We start from the raw sequence: 18,832 nt of genomic DNA on the forward strand, positions 1-18,832 counted from the left end.
GGTGTGTGCCCCAAGTGGCACCCGACTCACAGGACTACCATTCCCCTTGGGCCTTGTGGAACACCACCAACCAACCTCCTGGGAACTTCTTCCATGTCGTGTGTTCCTTTCCTTGGATTGTGCACCTTCATCTGCGAGACAGAATCACTATTTGGCCTTACTCAACCTGGTGTTCTGATACCAATGTTACATGCGGAAGCTCTAAGAGTCTTCTTTCAACCCTAAACACCATCCTGGAACATGCTTGATGCAAAATGCATACAGAAGATAGAGAGAAGAAAGAAAGATAGCAATAATCCTAGGAATTAGCATGCACATGTCTTGCACATGACATCAAAACTGCAAAAAGAACTTCACAGTCAATCTATCCCATCCTGGAGTCTTCCATTTACTAAGCGCATTTACTGCCGTGTTCAGTTCCATAGCTAAAAACATGGACTCCAAATCAACCGCTTCATCCATATCTACAATGTTGGAAACATGAGACAGAAGCTCCTGCCAAGCCCTACAAATATCAAGAGTCATCTGGGGCAGTGTTGCAAGAACATACTGAAAATGCATAACACATTCATGCTCTAGCTGGTGTATATCCTATGTCCAATTGCCACCCTCTTTCATCACTCTAGATATACATTGTTTTTATCTCGAAACATGAAAGCTTTGGACATACAACCCTTATCCAAAAGGGGTTTTTGGTGTAATCTAACTTGCCATTTCTACAATTTTCGATGGTCATTGAGAGCTAATGCATGCTTTGCATAGACAATATGATCCTCCTCTTCTTGCTTGGATGGCATGCGAGTATGACAAGTCTCCTCCAAAAACTACAGCATATTCTTTAGATTATATATGTGTTGTCTTTCATCCCCCAAATACCATTTGCCATATTCAATGATAAGCATTTGCATACAGCCAGCAAAATGATACCATACAATGTCTATGTTCTCATATATTTCAGCCTATACTGCATAAGGACATCAATAGTAATATCTTGAAACAGTGCATGCGAGAGCTAGGAATTGTTCACCAATAGAAGCCGTTTAGTGGGTAAGGAAGCCTCATCAAGAGACATATCAAAGTACAAACACAACCAAACTGGCGCATGATCACAAAGCTTCAAAGAGTAATCAATCCCCATACGACACGGAAAGTGTCTGTATGTAGGAGGTACCAACGATCCAATCTTGCACAATAATCTGAATGCGTAGTGTAGTTCCACCAGTCGGTGTGGAGAGCTTGGTTGAAGATAATGCTAATCAATACACTTAAATATACCAAGATTTAATGGACAACAAGAACACTACAATATGTAATTTGCTAAATTGACAAGAAACGCACAATGAGCCAGAACGGCTAGCCCCCTCAAATAGTGTATATTAATCTTGGGAGAATCAAGTACATAGTATCATGGACATTTCTTGACGAGATTTCCATACCAATGCATATGAATACAGTATCACAAACAATATGGTTGTCGGTGTAGAAATGCAATTCATACTACCCTCTCAAGTGCCCATGTTCCCTACCATCTGCTCACTATTGTTCCACCAACATATCGTAGCAACAACCTAGCAAGTAGGACAAGAGAACGCTACACACGGTATGAGAACATGCAGTCCTGCTCCTCCCTCCTTCATCTACCCACTTAGCATCAATGGGAAGATAGTTCTTGAACTTCACAAGGTAACACCTGACAACTTTGCCTGCAGCAAGCTTGCGTTCCTTGTGATACACAATCTGTTCTAGCTGCAAAATCTCATCCACTTCTGGTGGATCCTCAATGAGCAGTTCACTAGGCTCCAGCCCTACATACTTGTGAAGGAGACTCACATGACAAGCATTGTGTATATGCAATGACTAGGCGATGCCAACTTGAAAGCCACTTCATTGATCTTCTCGATCACTCGAAAAGGCCCATAGTACCTAGTTGCAAGCTTAGAGTATGCACTCTCTTTGCTAGGCCTCTTTGCAAGTCTTGCTTTCTCAAATTTCAGCAATACCCAATCGTTCTCTTTGAAATCAAATTGTCTTCTATGCTTATCGAGCAACCTTTTTATGTTTGTCTTGCGACCTTGCAATGGCTGTCCACACCTAAGCAAAGGCAATATCCAAGTCCCTTACATACTCATCAGCTGCAAATATCTCTCCTTTGTACAAAGGATGGGTGGCAAAACCACCTTACCGTAAACAATCTCAAACGGAGCCTGCACCATGTTATTGTATGCAAATTCTACAAGTGGTAAGTACTTCTTCCAAGAAGACTTTTGATCCGCCACATAACATTTCAAGAGATCCGACACGGCTGAATAACTTTTATAAAAATCCTTTTATGCATCTATTTATGCATAAATTCAATTTAAAGGAAATATTTATTTTTCTTTTCCAGGTTCCCATGGGTGATGTGAAGTGTTTTGTGTGCGAGTGTTTGTTCCACCGCCCGTCAGATTTCTGAAGGCCGGTTACATCTCCAACTACGGGCTCAACATCCTCAACTGACTGAGGCAGTCCAACTGGAACAATCGACTAGGAATCATCGTCAGAATCATCTGGGTCTCCAAGAAGTGGCGGCTCATCAATAGTGGAAACCGAAACATGCTCATCAAAAACCACATCCCTGCTGACAACAACCTCGTTCCTCTCTGGATCATACAACCTGTATCCCTTGGAAAGAGAGTTATATCCTACAAAGACAAGCTTTTGGGACTTTGAGTCGAGTTTCCCCCTCTGCTTCTTTGGAATGTGAACATATGCATCGCTCCTAAACACATGGAAATGGGAGACCATAGTTCCCAGGCGTTTCATGAACGTGTTTCATAAATGTTTCATACAAAAAGGGGGGGTACAGGCCTCAAAATTTATATACACGTTTATATGTTGCCTTCCCTGCAACACAATATTAAACATGCATCAGTTACACGTTAAAACATGTTTACAAGCTAAAACTAAAGAATCTGGGTGACCCAGTTACAGTGGGCACCCAACTGAGTCACTAACCAATTGGCATGAATAAACTGGCAACATCAAGAATCAAGATCTGGAATTCACCATCAATAATGGCAACTACTCAATAATGGCACTCACAAAAGGTTTGAATCATGAGCTGATACAAAAAAAGTAAACTGAAGTCTTAAATACACAAAGTAAAGCATGTTGAAGCTTGATAGATGCAATCATGCATGAATGATGACAAATTCGAAAAACGTGCTCTTTGGATAGAAAACGTTGAAAAACGTAGGTTTTCCTAGGCAGAGCATGAAAAAAACACGTTTCATTTCAATGAAACGTTTCGTTTCATTCAGATGGAATGAGACACGTTTCATTGCAACTATGTGGGAGACATCAGGTTTCCTACCAAAATACGCCTCAAAGGGAGTCATGTTCGGTACTAAAGTCGTCGGAGAACGGTTGAGGATATGGACAACCGTAGCCACAGCCTCTCCCCAAAGTGGACAAGGAAGATCACCATGTTCCAGCATCGCCCTCGCCATCTCCACCACAGTCTTTTTCTTACGCTCAACTACTCCATTCTCTGACAGGGAACCTGTATTAGCCAGCTCCCGCTTGATGCCATGTTCCGCACAAAACCGCACGAAGGCATTGGAGAAAAATCTCCTCCTTTGTCAGCCCTAAGAGTCTTATCTGCAAGCCAGACTCTTTCTCCACCATCACATGCCACTCCTTGAACCGAGCAAAAGCTTGGTCATTTTGTGAGAGAAAATAAACCCATGTGAATCTGCTACAATCATCCAACGAGCAGCATAAAATACAAAGAGCCTCCCAAGGATGCTGTCTGCATAGGCCCACACCAGGGAGTGTGTACCAACTCCAAAGGTTTCGAAGCCCGCTTGGAAGCCTGCTTCGGAAAGATTCCATGTGTTGCTTACCACGAATACAAGAACTACAGCGTCCTTGCCTGCTGCCAACCACCATCTAGTCCCGGAAAGCTCGCCACAACGCATCCACATTCAAGTGGCCAAACCGAAAGTGCCACAAATCACCAATATGAGAACCTGTCAAAGAGGAGAGTGCGGAGAGTTTGTATATACCATTCTCCACGCCGCCTTCCCAAACAACTTGGCCAGTCTCGCAGCCCCGCAGAGAACCAGAATGCTCCTCAAACTCCACCTGGAAGCCAGTCTTGCACACCTCATGCACTAACAACAGATGAAAACCAAGTGCCGGGACGTAAAGAACACGAGAGGAATGCTTCCCCCCTCTGCCATCGAGAATGATCTCCATCCGGCCCTCACTGTGTATCGGTATAGTGGAATTGTCGCCAATGAAAATGTGACCTGACTGTCGTTTCAGATCCTGAAAGAAGTCACGGGAAGGAGTCATGTGCCTAGAAGCACCACTATCAAGAATCCATTCCCGAGTATCCTTGGCGGTGATCCTCGCTCGAAGAAGATGAAGCATCGATGTCCAACATCTCCAAGTGCACAAAGGCGGGAGTCTTTGCAGCTGAAGCTAAAGAATCAACACTCTTCGCACTCCGCTTGGGAAACTTCCTCCAATAGTGGCCTTTCTCGCCACAATCATTACAGGTCATATCGGCCTTCAACTCCTCTCAGTCTGAATCGGGCTTCTTCTCATCAGAAGCCTTCTCCGATGAAGCCTTCCCTTTGCCCTTGTTGTTGTTGTTGTTACGGCCTTTTGGCCGTTGGCCAATCAAGGCCTCAGAACCTCTACCCTGTGGAGGGTTCGTGAATCGCTCTTCCTAGTCCAAGACCATGGGCACAAGCTCCTCCCATGTGATGGTGCTGAGCCTGCCACTGGTGATCAAAGAGAAGTAAAAGGTTGAGTACTGAGAGTGCAAATGTGACAACAATGTTATGGCCATATCCTCTGACGATATCTCTTTCCCTGCTTGGAGAACTTCCTGCTGAAGAGCCTGCAGCTTGTTGATGTGCTCCCGCATCGTCAACGACTTTGCAGGATTCATCACCCGCATCTAAACTTCCAAGGAGATTCTCTTCATGGGTGATACCCTGTTGTAGAGAGAAGCCAAATGCTGCCAAATCTCTCTGACCAACGTCATATGCTTTATGTGATTGATCACTTGTGGTGTGCAATTGAGGAAGATGAAAGAACGGACTCGGGCATTAACACGATCCCATAACTGTGCTTGTGCCTCCCATTCCTTCCGAATAGAGGGTAACTCCCCTTCTTCCAACTCCGGCCGTGGAACCCCAACAATGAAATCAGCCAAGTCATAGGACTCCAAAACAGATTCCATCATTACCTTCCATATGCCGCAGTTGTTCCCCTCCAACTAGCGGTCCACCGAGAACGTGGGGAGTGTCGGGATCTTAACGTGCTTCTCAGCCATCTCAAGTAAATCTGCCATCTCAAGGGTTCACAAGGTTTTGTGAAGCGAGGGCGAGAGGGGAAAAAAGAAGAAGAAGAGGCTGCAAATAGAATGCAAGGTGGCTGTCCAACGGTGATGGCCGCCTTCTACCCGATCTCCAAGTCCCGTACAGCCCAAAACAGTCTCCAATCAGCACCTCAATCAACAAACCCTCAACGTCCCACTATCTCCAAGCTTCAAGCCACTTGGGGCTCTGATACCATGTCAGAATGCACAGCGGAAATGAAGACAACTGCTGTAGAGAGCAATACACAGATGAAAGAGAGAGGGAAGCTAGTGTAACTCTGCTATATACACCAATAAATCCCGAAATACACAATGGAGAGTGTGGGGGGGCAAGGGGGCATTTTATATGGCCCCAAGCTCCTCATCGGCTAGCCCAAAGACAGCCAACAGCAACCCATGACCAGTAAAAGCCCAGTCGGCCAACAGAAGGGCAGCCGGCCAGCAAATTTGAAGTCGGCCAGGGCTGTACAGTAGGTCAGGTATCAACAACCAGTCAGCTAGCAAAAGCAGACAGCCGACAGCTCTCCCACACCCAAAAAAATGGAAAAAAATACATGGAAGTGAGGGAAAATGGGAACACACCAAAACTGGGCAGGCACACTCACAATAGAGGCCCTGACATAGTGATCAGACAGGAGATGACTGCTAACAGAAAATACCTCAAACTCTAGTGATCTATCTTCACAGTGAAATCAGCCCCAAGAAGGTAATGTTTCCATATGGTTAATGCATGAATTACAGCCAAGAGCTCTTTCTCATAGATGCCAAGAGAGCGCTCTACATCATGCAATCTACGGCTCTCATAAGCCACGGCATGTCCCTCTTGATTTAGAACAGTTCCTATGCAATTTCTCATAGATGCCAAGAGAGAGCTCTACATTGTACAATCTACGGCTCTCATAATGACGGTATGTCCCTCTTGATTTAGGACAGCTCCTATGGAATTTGCAGATGCATCACATTCCACACTGAATGGCTTTTGCAAATCCAGAATGATCAACACTGGACCATGTGTAGTTGCATCTTTCAATTTGAGGAATGCATCTCTCTCTACATCAGTCCATTTGAATATAGCCTTCTTTGTCAAATCATGCAAAGGAGAAGCAATCCATGCAAAGTGCCAAATGAACCTGCAGTAGTAAGAGCATAATCCAAGAAAACTATGGATCTCATGCACTGATCTCAATTCAGGCCAATTTCGAATTGCATCAATCTTTGCAGAACCATCCACACTCCATCTTTGGACACAATATGCCCAAGATAATGTATCTCTGACAATAAGAACTCACTCTTCTTTGCATTTATGAAGAGTTTATGTACGGATCCGTACCCCCCCCTCCCCAAAACTGACCTTTGGCCCAAGATTCTCCCATAGTTACCAATTTTTCACCGCCCATAGGTGGTCGCCCGTAGGCGCTTATTTATCCACCCGTAGGCGATGCCGCCAAGGAAGCACCAAGGGGGGTTTTGAATGCATGACCTCTTGGTCCTAGGCAAACACCTTCACCACTTGAGCTATCACCTCATTGGCCGTACATAGCAATTTTTAAAAACATTTTGGGCCCAAAAAAAACCCTACACCAGCCGACGTCGCTGATTTTAGCCGTCTCTACACGTTGGGGATACCCAAGAAAGTGAGGATACATGCCCTTTCTTGTTTAACGTATGTGTGTGTTTTATCGCACGATACGCATATACTTGTGGTACTAACAACTCAGTAGCGAGAGATGATGATGATGCGGTGTCAACCGCTGCGGTCACCGCCATTGCAGAGCCAGGGTATAATAGCGAAGGAAACATGTTGACAGGTGGAGATCTTGAATCTTCATCATCTGATGGTGATGAAGTGGATTGATCATTGAGCGCTCTGCAATGTGCAGTGATAGTGATACTAGTGACTAGAACTATTATTTTTTGGCTTCTCTATATAGTAAACTATCTTTTAACTTTTAAATTTTGATTGATTGCTTATAGTATGTAACCCGTGGCATTTAAGTCATGGGTACTGAATGTTTGATTCCATTTTGAGAAATCTATTTATGCTTTTGTTTACTGATAGCTCTCATTTTGGTAATTGTGTTGTTATTCAGAAATGAATTGTTTTTCAAATTTAAAGTTTGCATTTTTTCATTCATTTTTTTGTATATATATACACTATATAGTATATTTTTTATGTTTTTACATACCTTACATATTTAACGTACCTCAAAATCTCAACCCGTACCTGAATGCGTACCTTACATACCTGATTCATACCGTACCTTATGTGCCTTTCCACCTTGAATGAGCTCTATGCTCTTCTTCACTCTTCAAGAAGACTAAGATGTCATCAAAGAAGACACCTAAAAATTTCCTACACCCACGGAACATGCAATCCATCATTCTGTTGAATGTAGCTAGGGCATTCGTAAGACCAAAAGTCATAACAAGATACTCATAAAGCCCAAATGATGTCCTGAAAGCAGTTTTATGTACATCCTCAAGCATCCCACGCACTTGATGATACCCACTCTTAAGATCAATTCAGCTAAAGCATGTCGATCCATCCAACTTGTCAAGGATGTCGTCTATGCGTGGAATCGAAAACCGATTCTTAATGGTGATCTTATTAAATGCTCAATAATCCACACACATACGAAAAGTTTCATCCTTCTTTTGAACCAAGAGGACGGGTGAACAATATGGGGAAGAGCTTGGCTGAACCAAACCCTTCTCAAGAAGCTTATTTACTTACTTCATGATCTTCTCTCTTTGGGATGCACTCACACGATAGGCTGGCCTATTAGGTGGTGAGCTACCCGCCACAAGATCAATGCGATGATCTTCCGGTCGTACAAGTGGCAACTCATTTGGTAACTCATCAACAAAACAATCATTGTACTCTTGCAAGAATTTCAACCTATCATTATGAAGAGTGTTTACATGCACATTAGTTTCTTCAACATGATCCTGTACAAAAATCAAGTTCGCAAAAACATCCTTTTCCATTACTTTCTTAATTTGTATTTTTCATTACTTTCTTAATTTGTACATACAAGGGGAATAGAATCACCCTCTTCACCAGCATCAATCACATGCTCTCAGCCTTTATGCACAAAGGTGATCTTGTTAGTCTTGTAAGCCCTGTGCGGATCAATGAGCATATGCCAAGGCTTTCCAAGCAATACATCACAACCATTCAGAGGCGCTACAAGAAAGTTTTCATGGTCCACAAAGCCTTGAATGTGTATGCACAACTTGCCAATAATAGGCATGACCTACACTTCTGTACTAACAAAGGCAGCCCTTGCTTCAATTCGAGGACCCATGTCCCCCACTTTAATACCCAAAGAAACTGCCATCTGGGTAGATATGAAGTTCTCAATTGCGCAGTCATCAAACATGAACAAAGCGGGCTGATCCTTAAGCTGTTCCCACACTTTACATACACCTTTGTCTTTACTATCATGTGAAGTATTGCCCTACACATCCGGAACCATATGCACATTGGGCTTTGGTGCATTCACATTATTACACTTCTTCTTGTTTTGGACATGCATTTGCAATATGCTCACTGCTTCCACAAGTAAAGCATTTCCCCTCACTCATACTGCTTTTTCTCCTCTGGAGTGAGACCATAGTCTTTCACTTAGACTTTTTCTGCTCCAGAGTGAGACCATAGTCTTTCACTTAGACTTATTTTCAGCCTTTGGACCATTTTTATCTTGGTTTTGGTCCTTTTTAGGTGGCTGTCCACTATTTTGCAAGTTTTGAACAAGCCTCTCTTTGCCTTGGAATGAGGGTTTAGCCATATTAGATCGACTCAATTTTTTTTTTATGAGAAAAAGATCCTTCTATTAGTTAACACAAAACAACCACGAAGGACTAAGTACAACCGCAAAGGTCTAGATACAAACTCGCCTCCATGTACGAGGTGAGGATAAAAGAATCAAGGGGTGGAGAAAGAAGCACTTCTCCTCCAACTGGCCGCTCTATGAGGAGAAGGGTGTCTCATACAGAGGGAATAACCACACAGGTGGTCTGTAGTGCCAAGTGGGCTCACCACCTCTATCTGTGAGAAAAGGCCTAGCCTGCCAGAGCCTCAAAAAAGCTTCTCGCCACTCCCGCATGCGATCGGAGCCACCCTGTAACTTCTCCCACTGGCCACAGAGGGTATGAATGATGTCAAGCTAAATGCTCCTCATGGGCTCTGCAGGCAAAGTGTGGGTGCCTTCAATGGCTTCACTGCATCTAGCTCTCCAAATGTGCCAAGCAACAATGGTGCTACAAATCTCCCATCTCTGGCACGAACCCGAAGTCCAATGATCAATAGATGGGGTTGGAAGTGGTGCTGCCACAATGCAAAGGTGAGAGACCTAAAGGGCTAGCCCCCCACCTTCCTCCTCATAAGCCATGACAAACTCAGCCTCAGGCAATCCCAAAGACAATGTATCTGAGACTCCTGAGGGTGGCCGCACCTCAGACAAGCTGCTCGTCGACCGCCTATGGAGACAACCACCGCCAAACTCCTATGTGCCAATAGCCAAAGAAAGAGGGTGATCTTTTGAGGCTGAAAATTGTCCCAAAGCCTCTTCCAAAAATCTGAGAGAAAACGTTGTGAGAGGCCCTATGACTACCAGTGTGTTGCTGCTGTCAGGGTGCCCTCAACCTCGAGCATCTAGATCTGCAGCCTATCCATGTAGTGTATGTGAAGAAAGGGATACCCAGCATCTCCTCCGTGTCAGCTGGATCACGCCAAGTCCACTATGTCAAGTCCCACTGAAGGCATGTGAGGGGCCAGCTCTTCCAAATCCATAGTCGCCAGAGTCTCTCCCTGGCTACCTTGGTCGGTGGGGAGTCAATGTGTCACTTAGATTGACTTATTGCTCAGTGGTAGTTGAAGCTACGATTAGTTAATGTAAGGTGTGACCAAGATACATTTGTAGTCCCGCTTTGTACACGGGTTGCAATCCCGATTAAAACCTTCTCTTCCTTTGCGCCTCGGAAACATGCATAAATGGAGACATCTCCAAAAGCACTTTCCAAAACTTTTGCACATATGCATTCACCATTTCCTCCTCATTCTGCTTCTCACCCAATCCCACTTCATTGTTATCTCATTTAATGCATTGGGAGAGGCAACAACCGGGCATAGAATCTCTCCTTGAACTCTTCCCATGATCTAACAAGATTTGGTCAGAGCTTCTCAGTAAGCCACCAATGAGCAGCAATACCTTTCATAAACATGCTTACCTACCGGATCATAGATTTTTGGGTGAAATCCTCATCACTAAAAGCAATATCAAATTGGGCAATAAAAGGAAGTGCCTTTGATGCATCATATTCCCTATGATATGTATCAAACTTCACAGATTTTTCTCTGGCTTTAAAGTCACGACACTTGGATGCATTAGCGTGCATCTCAACATGTTTTCCCACATGTATGCCCATTGGGACAGCCCCTGTGACTCGCATTATTTTGGGAACAAAAGGTAATACATTAGGCATAGATACATGTGCCCTGTAAGCATGAGGCATGGGTGGCCCTTCAACACACATTGGTGCATTTTCACTCATAACTTCTCCCTCGGGAACACACTCAAGGGCATTAGTAGCATGAGAGATACGCGGAATAGAAAATTCAAGCCCATGTTACATGTGTTGTGCATGCACATTTTCAGCCAGCAATGGAATTTTACATACATTTTGACCACTACCATAAATATTGCATCCTTCACGGGCTATGTAAGGTAGCCCTGCATGGCGTGAAGTCACCAATGGTTCCTCTCTAATAGCATGAGGATTCATCCTCTTAGACATATGTTCTTGTTCAACCACATGTGGGGTTACCAAGACATTTGGAATGGTTGTCTTTTCTGCATAGGTATCCTCGAGCCAAGTATGCACAGCTGCATCCCTCAATTGCATGTGCAACTCTTGAGCTATCATTGCCATGGCATGATCCATAAAAGATTCAACTTTCTTGGCCTTCAAATGATCATGTACCAATGGATCCTCGCGGTAGAGCTTCAATTCTTCTTGTTGTGCATAAAGAAGAGCCTACATACGAGTAAGTTCATCCCTTAAGACTATGGACTCTTCTTCTTGCATTTTCTCTTTGCCACAAGACAGTTGTCCCACATGTTTCTGTTTCATGGGATACACCACATGAGTTTGCTCTTCCAGTAAAGCATTGGAAGCATACATTTCACTGTCCCCTTCTCTTTTGTTGGCATCTTCAATATTCATTGTACGGCTGTCCATAGTGTTCTAAGTGTAGAGATAGCTAGTGTTCGCGATAGAAGTGAAAGAGAACTGTATGCTCTGATACCAATGTAATTTCACCAATCGGAGTGGAAAGCTTAGTTGAACACAATACTAATCAATCCACTTAAATACACCAAGATTTAATGAACAACAAGCACAATACAAGATGTAATTTGCTGAATCAACAAGAGATGCATAATGAGCCAAAACGGCTGGCCCCTCCCTCAAATAGTGTATATTAATCTTGGGAGAATGAAGTACATAGTGTCATGGGCATTTCTAACCAAATTTCCATACCAAAGCATATGAATACAATGTTGAAACAATATGGTTGTCGGTGTAGATCTGCAATTCACACTCTCAAGTGCCCATGTTCCACCAACACATGGTAGCAACAATCTATGTAGGACAAGAGAACACTAAACAAGGTATGTTAACATGGAGCCTTGCTCCTCCCTCCTGCTACTTGCTTCCATAATTAGGACAATCTATGTAGGACAAGAGAACACTAAACAAGAGAACACTAAACAAGGTATGTTAACATGGAGCCTTGCTCCTCCCTCCTGCTACTTGCTTCCATAATTAAGTATTAAAGCTTACCAATTACAAGTAGAGTCGATGACAGTGGAAGTCTTCGCGATGGAAACGTTTGAGCGTTGAAATCTTCAATCTGTCACGATCCTTTGCGCAAAAATCTTCAAGAGGATGAAGGGAACCCTAGGAAAGCTTCCCCTATGGTTCAACTTGAGAAAGAAATGCTGAAATTAGGATTTTCAACCAAAAGACCTAAAAATACAACCAAAGAAAGGACTGTTATGCTGAATTTCAGTCATTCAGAATGTGCAGGAGAGTGAATACCACTGGAAACACTCTTGGAAGCTTGGAAAATAGACTAGCAAGCTTGGATATGGAGTGAGAAGGAAAGTGCAAAAAATACATCCAAAGAGGCTCATGAAGGGAGGCGCCTACTTCTAGAGAGAGAGAGGATGAGATGTCCACCCTGGGTGTCAGACAGAGAGGACAAGTGACTTGTGGTGCAAGTTGGGATGAACACATGACTGGTTGCTCTCTTTGAACAAAGGACATAAGGTCTGGGTGGTAGGCATTGAGTTTTGTCCACCTCGAGATATCAATGTGTGCGAACACGAGGCTGGTCATATTTTATAACTGAGTTTTGGTCACCTAAAACCTAATGAAGTGTATATACACTCGCTTATAAATTAATGCGAATTCCTAAGACTAGGTTTTTGACGAACTTATCACGTATCAAATGCCACACAACCATGTCAGCAGACAGTTTCACACGCACGGTTCACGGGTGGGCATCTCTTTACCTTGAACTACACATTGGTCAAGCAAGCATGAAAACATGCAAATTCAATTGCATACAAGCACATAAAGATGCTATGTACTGCAGAATTGGTATGGCCAATCCACGTTCATGAGACTATACCAAAATAGACGTGTTCGAGGCAAGTACATGAGGTACCAGACCCGATGGAACACCAATGCTCCAAGCATTTCCGGGCATGTACTCAGACACAAGTCCCAACTGAAAGCCAAGTCCACAGTATGACATGAGTGGCATCGATTCCCGGCATATGCAACTTCCATGGACGCCAATCCAATGTATATACATAATGAGAAAGCACGGGTGAACTAGTTAGGTGGCCAAATGGTGACACGCACTATAGTGAAAAATAAAACCTCTCTTATCAAGAGAAGTGGCTCTCAATAAATCTCTCAATCCAAGATCAACCACCACATTCCTCTAGGCCACTTTCTCAGAAGTAAGTATATGTGAATGACCCTGAATATTGTCCCGAAGAGAAGGGGAGTTATTAAAATCCACACAAATGAGGGCATTAGACAACCAAGGATACCGACTCATAAAATGCCACAAAAGAGTTCGGCAGGCTGAAACTGTAGGGGCATATATACAGCCAAACTCATAGAGCTCCCCATTGAGAGCATGCACAGCAAAATAATCAGTCTACCAACTGGATCATTCTAAGCCGCTAGCTTGATCAGCACACAAACACTAGCCAAGCCAGTGTAGTATATACAGTAACCACCAAAGAAACTTGTCTTGCCAGCAAATTCATGCTGGTTATGCTCTTGAAAAAACATGATATTAGGATGCATCTTATGTACATATTCCCAAACAAGCCTCCATTTGTTAGAGGAACACAGACCCTGTACATTGTATGGTATACATTTTCTAGAGCATTCATCATCATCAACAAGAGAAAGCAAAAGGTTAAGTATCCATCATGTCTATATCACCCTGCAAAGCCCGAATGCCACCTTTCACAACATCATCTACTTCCGTACTAATTGATTCACGGGCATGTGCATATAAAAGGAGTAGACAGAATTAATACAAACAGATGAATTAAAAGAAGGCAAAAGAAACTTCCTGCAGCTATTTTCAGCAGAAAAGGTGAATGTTTACCTTGAACAACTTTGCAAGAAGAGACTCCATCATGATTTGTTGGATCTGTGACCCACTTTTGCATATTCTCTTCCCCTGTACACTTCACATCAGACAATGCAGTTAAAACTCTTAAAGCTTCAAATTACTTATTATAGAAAGCTATAAGAAGTTTTTTGGATCATGCTCCTTGCTTACCTCGTATTACGGAAAGAAGCAGCTCCATGCTCGGGTCTGAAATACTATATTGCAGCTCTACTTTACAGCCCCTGTTGAGCCAGAAAGCCCATTCCTGAATACAAAAAGAAGCAAGTAAAAAACTGTAAAGCATCTACTTTTGCATGGCATTCAAAGCAATCTGTAGAAAAATACTCTGAAAATATGAAAAAACCTTCATGTCGTACACCACAATTGCAAACCTAGCATTTTCACTACATGGGTGCCAGCCAGCTCATGTCTGTAAGGCCACCTTCATGACCTGTGACCATGTTTGAGCAGCCCGGACACCCACAGCAAACCTGGTCTGAACGCATGGTGGCCAATGATAGTTTGTAGCTGGCTTAGATGGATCCGGCACACCCAAATAGCCTACGTGCAAGTGTGGACCAATATTCTCATATTGGGCCACAGTAAGGGCAGAAGAAGATATTCCCACATTAGCATAGATGGAGAGCTACCTATACACGGCCAGCACTCTCCCCCTGCCCTTCAGAACCCCCCCCCCCGCCCCCCACGGCGCTGTGCCTCACCCCCCTGCACCCCTTCACCGCCTTCCCTCCTTCGCACCCACTCCTCCCATCACGCTGTCCAAGGCCCCCTCGCCCTCACCTGTGCTTTTCCCGCCCCTCCTCTGTGCTACCCCTGCTCCATCTCCGCCCTGCCCGCCTTTCTGCAAGCTTCCTGCCCCCTCTACCCCTTCTCCCTTTTTCGCCTCCATCCCTCTGTACCCCTCTGCCCTTCTGAGCCTCTCCGTCTTAGCCCCCCATGCTCTTCCATCCTCCCGTCACCCGGCATTGTCCTCTCCCACCCTCCTGTCATGCTGCTCTTTTCAAGCCTCTCCATCCCTACCCCCATGCTAAGCCGCGTTCATTTGTGCTCTTGGCAAAACAGATGGTTCCCTTTGGCTTTCCCCCTTTAGGAGGACTCCATGGCAGCCGCTTCGTCAACCCCATCCAAGGCTGCCATCAGTTGTCACCTATTTGGAGCAGACCCCCAACTCCTCGCCTCATCAGTGGCCTCCCTCGAGGCCACCATGGTATGCAAGTTCATTGGTTGTAGAGCAGCCCAAAGAAAGGTCGGAGACCTCTAGCAAGCCGCTCTCGTCAATGAGCAAGGGCATATCATGAACATTCTCTTCCTTGGCAATGGCTACATTTGGCTCAAGTTCAACTCACCCCCCTTGGCCGCAAAGCCCCTCCTGTGGGGTCTGATGGGGCTCAGTGTATGCCAGTGGTGGCTCCAATGGAGAGGCTGTGGAGGGGAACATCGCTGGCGGGGAGGTGACAGTTGAGTGGTGCCGTGATGAGAAGGCTAGGCACCAAGTTCTCCACTGTCCACCAAGGCTTGTGGTGACCCAAGCTCATGCACCGACAAGGGCAGCCCCATGGGAGGTGGGTGATACAAAACACTGCCCGGGTAGTCCTAAGAACTCTACCTGCTTCGGGAAGTAGGAGCCATCAGTCTGGGGAGTTGCTAATTGGCGGGGAAGGTCTTTTGGGGAGGCAATGAGAACTCGCATGGACGGGAGCCCAACAGCCCTAGCAACGGCTGCTACCGTTGTGGCGAGGGGGGACTTTAGAACCTTTCCCAAGGAGCGCCCAATCACCAGAATGAGAGCATGATACTCCTTGGGGAGTCCGGAGAGCCGGCAAAACATGACTCAGGCGGGCAACAATGGAGGAACCCCCCCAAGCGCCATCTCACTGCCATCACAGCAGATGTGACCAGAACCACACCCCTATGGATACAACATCTGAGGTAACAGTTTTGACAGAAAATTATTATGAGCAATTATCCTTGGATCCACCTAGGGATTCAGTGCAGGATCTTCCAGAGCAGGCTCAAACTGCAAACGCGATAGGACCGGCCACCACTCCCAAGGCAGCTGCACGGTCCCACACTTACCCTCACCCTCTCCCGCAGCTTTCATTCGCGACTCCCACTCCTTGAGTGCCTCCCACCCCCACCCCCTCAGTGGATTGTGGATTATGCCTTCTTCAGGTGCCTCCTTCTAGACGCCAGTTCTTTAGCGGAGGTAGTGCACCACTGTCACGTGCATCCCGCACGTGGATGCCACGTAGACATATCTGTACAGAAGGTGCAGGACCTAGGATGGTAAATTGGTCCCATGTGAGCCCAGTCCGGAACGAGTCAGCAAGGGTTCCATCCCAGTCGTCGGAGGTCAGGTGTGCATTGTCCTGCACATGAAACAGTGCCAGTCCGCGCTGTGAGTCTCCCTCTGGAATGATGTCAGTGACTCTGTGTATCTGGTTGATACCGGATGCTAGAACACTGTGTAGACAGTTAGGGTTTGCAGTTAGGAAAAGGGGCCAGCCCATAGGGCTACCCCAGGAGCTCTTGTGGGCATGGGGAAAGTACAAAACAGTCCCCATAAGGGCCAGGAAGGCCCTGGCTGTACCCACCAGCCATGGATAGGCCATGGGAGGGCTGTAGGACAGCCCTAGGGGCATGCCAAGGGTAGCCAACAGGTTATCCAGCCATGAATTGACTACGGGGCAAGTATGGGGCAGCCCATACAGGCTGCCCAGCGTCCAGTACATCAGGTAAACAGTGCCCAGCCCCCTTAGAACCATGCGCTTTAGTACCCAGCCAGGTATGAAAGCATGCGCAGATTTAATCAGCATTTAATGCTGTTTATCCAGTCGTGGGCTGATTTTGGGACAGCCAACTGCAGTAAATCTGGCCAACTGCTGTCCTGGAGTAATATGAATACCAAGGCCACAATTCATTTGTGTTATCTCATAATTTGCCAAGTGCTGAAGCTGAAGCAAGGGCCAGGACAGCCCAGATCAAGCTAATGCAGAAGGGGTGAAGGATTGCAAGTTTTCGGACCACCCCTTTCGGAGTGACTCCTGTCCCTCGAAGGACGGTTGGTTTTCAGCCTCCGGAAGTCTCCCACACACATAGTGGATGGTCAGATTGCGCTCTGGAAAGGAAGTGTGTTTTCCTACTATGGCGAGCTTCGACAACGAGAGAGACCAAGAAGCTTGGGACCTGAGTGCACCAGGCAGCCTAGCTAGGGCACCAGGCTTGATTGTTACAGAGATGTTCCAGCAGATGATGCGAGCAATCGCAGACCAGACGACCAAGTTGGAAGAGTAGAAGGTGCAAATCCAAGCTCGGGAAGAGCGTACCCGTGCTCCAGCGTCGTGTTTTCCATCTCCTCCTCCCTCTCCTTCCGTATCCCAGATTCCAGATCCTCGACACAGGGACCCTCTCGCGGGGTCACGATCGTAGTCGAGCTCTTTGCTTGAGTTGCAGATGCGTGCATTGGAGATCCGACAACGTGAAGACGAAGCCATGCGACGCGTGGTGGAACATGAGCGTTACCTTAAAGCTTTGGACACGAGATTGACACCAGCGGCGCCCTCAAATCATTTTTCCAAGAAAATGAACTTCAGTAAGTATAATGGTAAACTTGACCCCACAACTCTTTATTCATGGTTGCATCAGTTTGAAGCTTACTTTGCCGCAGTTAGAAAGACAGATACTGACAGAGTGATCTTAGCGAGTTGGTACTTGGAAGGTGAGGCCATTCCTTGGTGGACGCAATAGGCTCATGCCCACACCAGATTAGGTATGGCAGCATATGTGTGGAACGTGTTTGTGCGCAACCTTAAGCAGCGGTTTCTACCACCCCACTACCTTGAGCGACTCGAAGACGAGTTCAGGGGAGCGCGTAAGAACGCGCAACCAATCCTTCAGTTTGCCAATAGAATTTCGACTTTATGTTTGCATATAGGCTTATCTAATTCAGACAAAAAAGGGCAGTTTTTGTATGGCCTTGACACGCAAATCCAGTGGGAGGTGCGTATGTTTAGGCCAACCACCTTCGAAGATGCACTCTCGCTTGCGCAGAGTGCAGCAATGAAGCATAATGGTGGCAACCCCAAGACTTCCCAACCGGCTACTCCTAAGGCTACCGCCTCAGGGAGGAAAAGGCCAAAACCAAACAGGGTCTTCCCCAGGACAGAGCACGGGAGCCTCTAGCTCCAAGAACTCGAACAATGCGTCCAAGCTTACTCCAGACCAGAAAGCGGAGGCAGGCAAGACAGGTGGCAAGTTGAGTGCTGAGGAGATTTCTCAGTACAAGAAGGAGGGTAGGTGTTTCTTTTGTCATACAAAAGGACATACTTCTCGAGATTGTCCTAAGAAGACTACCGCTCCAAAGACCGCCGCCGCAACCTCCACAGCTTCCGTGGTGAGCCCAGCTCCCACAAACCCCAGTGGTTGCCCCTAGTTCTTCAAATCCCAATGCTTCAGTTGAAGCAATTATTAGCCGAGAACTCGAAGATAAGCAGAAGGGCACCCATGACCGCGAGTAAGAGCGCAACGAATCGCTCAAGTCCTTTGGCTACATAGGTGGCCAGAGAGTTGTCGTCTTGTTTGACAGCGGCAACAACGAGGACGTGGTCATGGAACAGGCCGCTCGGTGTGCCCGTTTCGTCCTGACTTCGGTGGACAAACAAGTTGAGGGTTTTAGCACAGGCATGACAATGAGCGTCAAGTATGAAGCTCTAGGTGCTAAATTAGTGATT

The 18,832-nt window shown here is 45.7% G+C and overlaps 1 protein-coding gene across 1 annotated transcript in view; it reads right to left on the reverse strand.

The window, feature by feature from the left end:
* LOC147642259 (E3 ubiquitin-protein ligase APD2-like) overlaps positions 1 to 18,832 on the reverse strand; it is a 66,882-nt gene that overhangs the window by 17,162 nt on the left and 30,888 nt on the right. The window contains exons 4-5 of the mRNA XM_086804457.1: positions 14,253 to 14,346; positions 14,076 to 14,150 (exon numbers count right to left, since the gene is read on the reverse strand). Of these exons, the coding sequence (XP_086660583.1) occupies positions 14,076 to 14,150; positions 14,253 to 14,346 (169 nt within the window). The remainder of the gene's footprint in view (positions 1 to 14,075; positions 14,151 to 14,252; positions 14,347 to 18,832) is intronic.

The sequence above is a fragment of the Cibotium barometz genome, chromosome 1 (assembly GCF_041138505.1).
Source record: "Cibotium barometz isolate CiBa-2024 chromosome 1, ASM4113850v1, whole genome shotgun sequence".
In the NCBI taxonomy this organism is placed as follows: domain Eukaryota; kingdom Viridiplantae; phylum Streptophyta; class Polypodiopsida; order Cyatheales; family Cibotiaceae; genus Cibotium; species Cibotium barometz.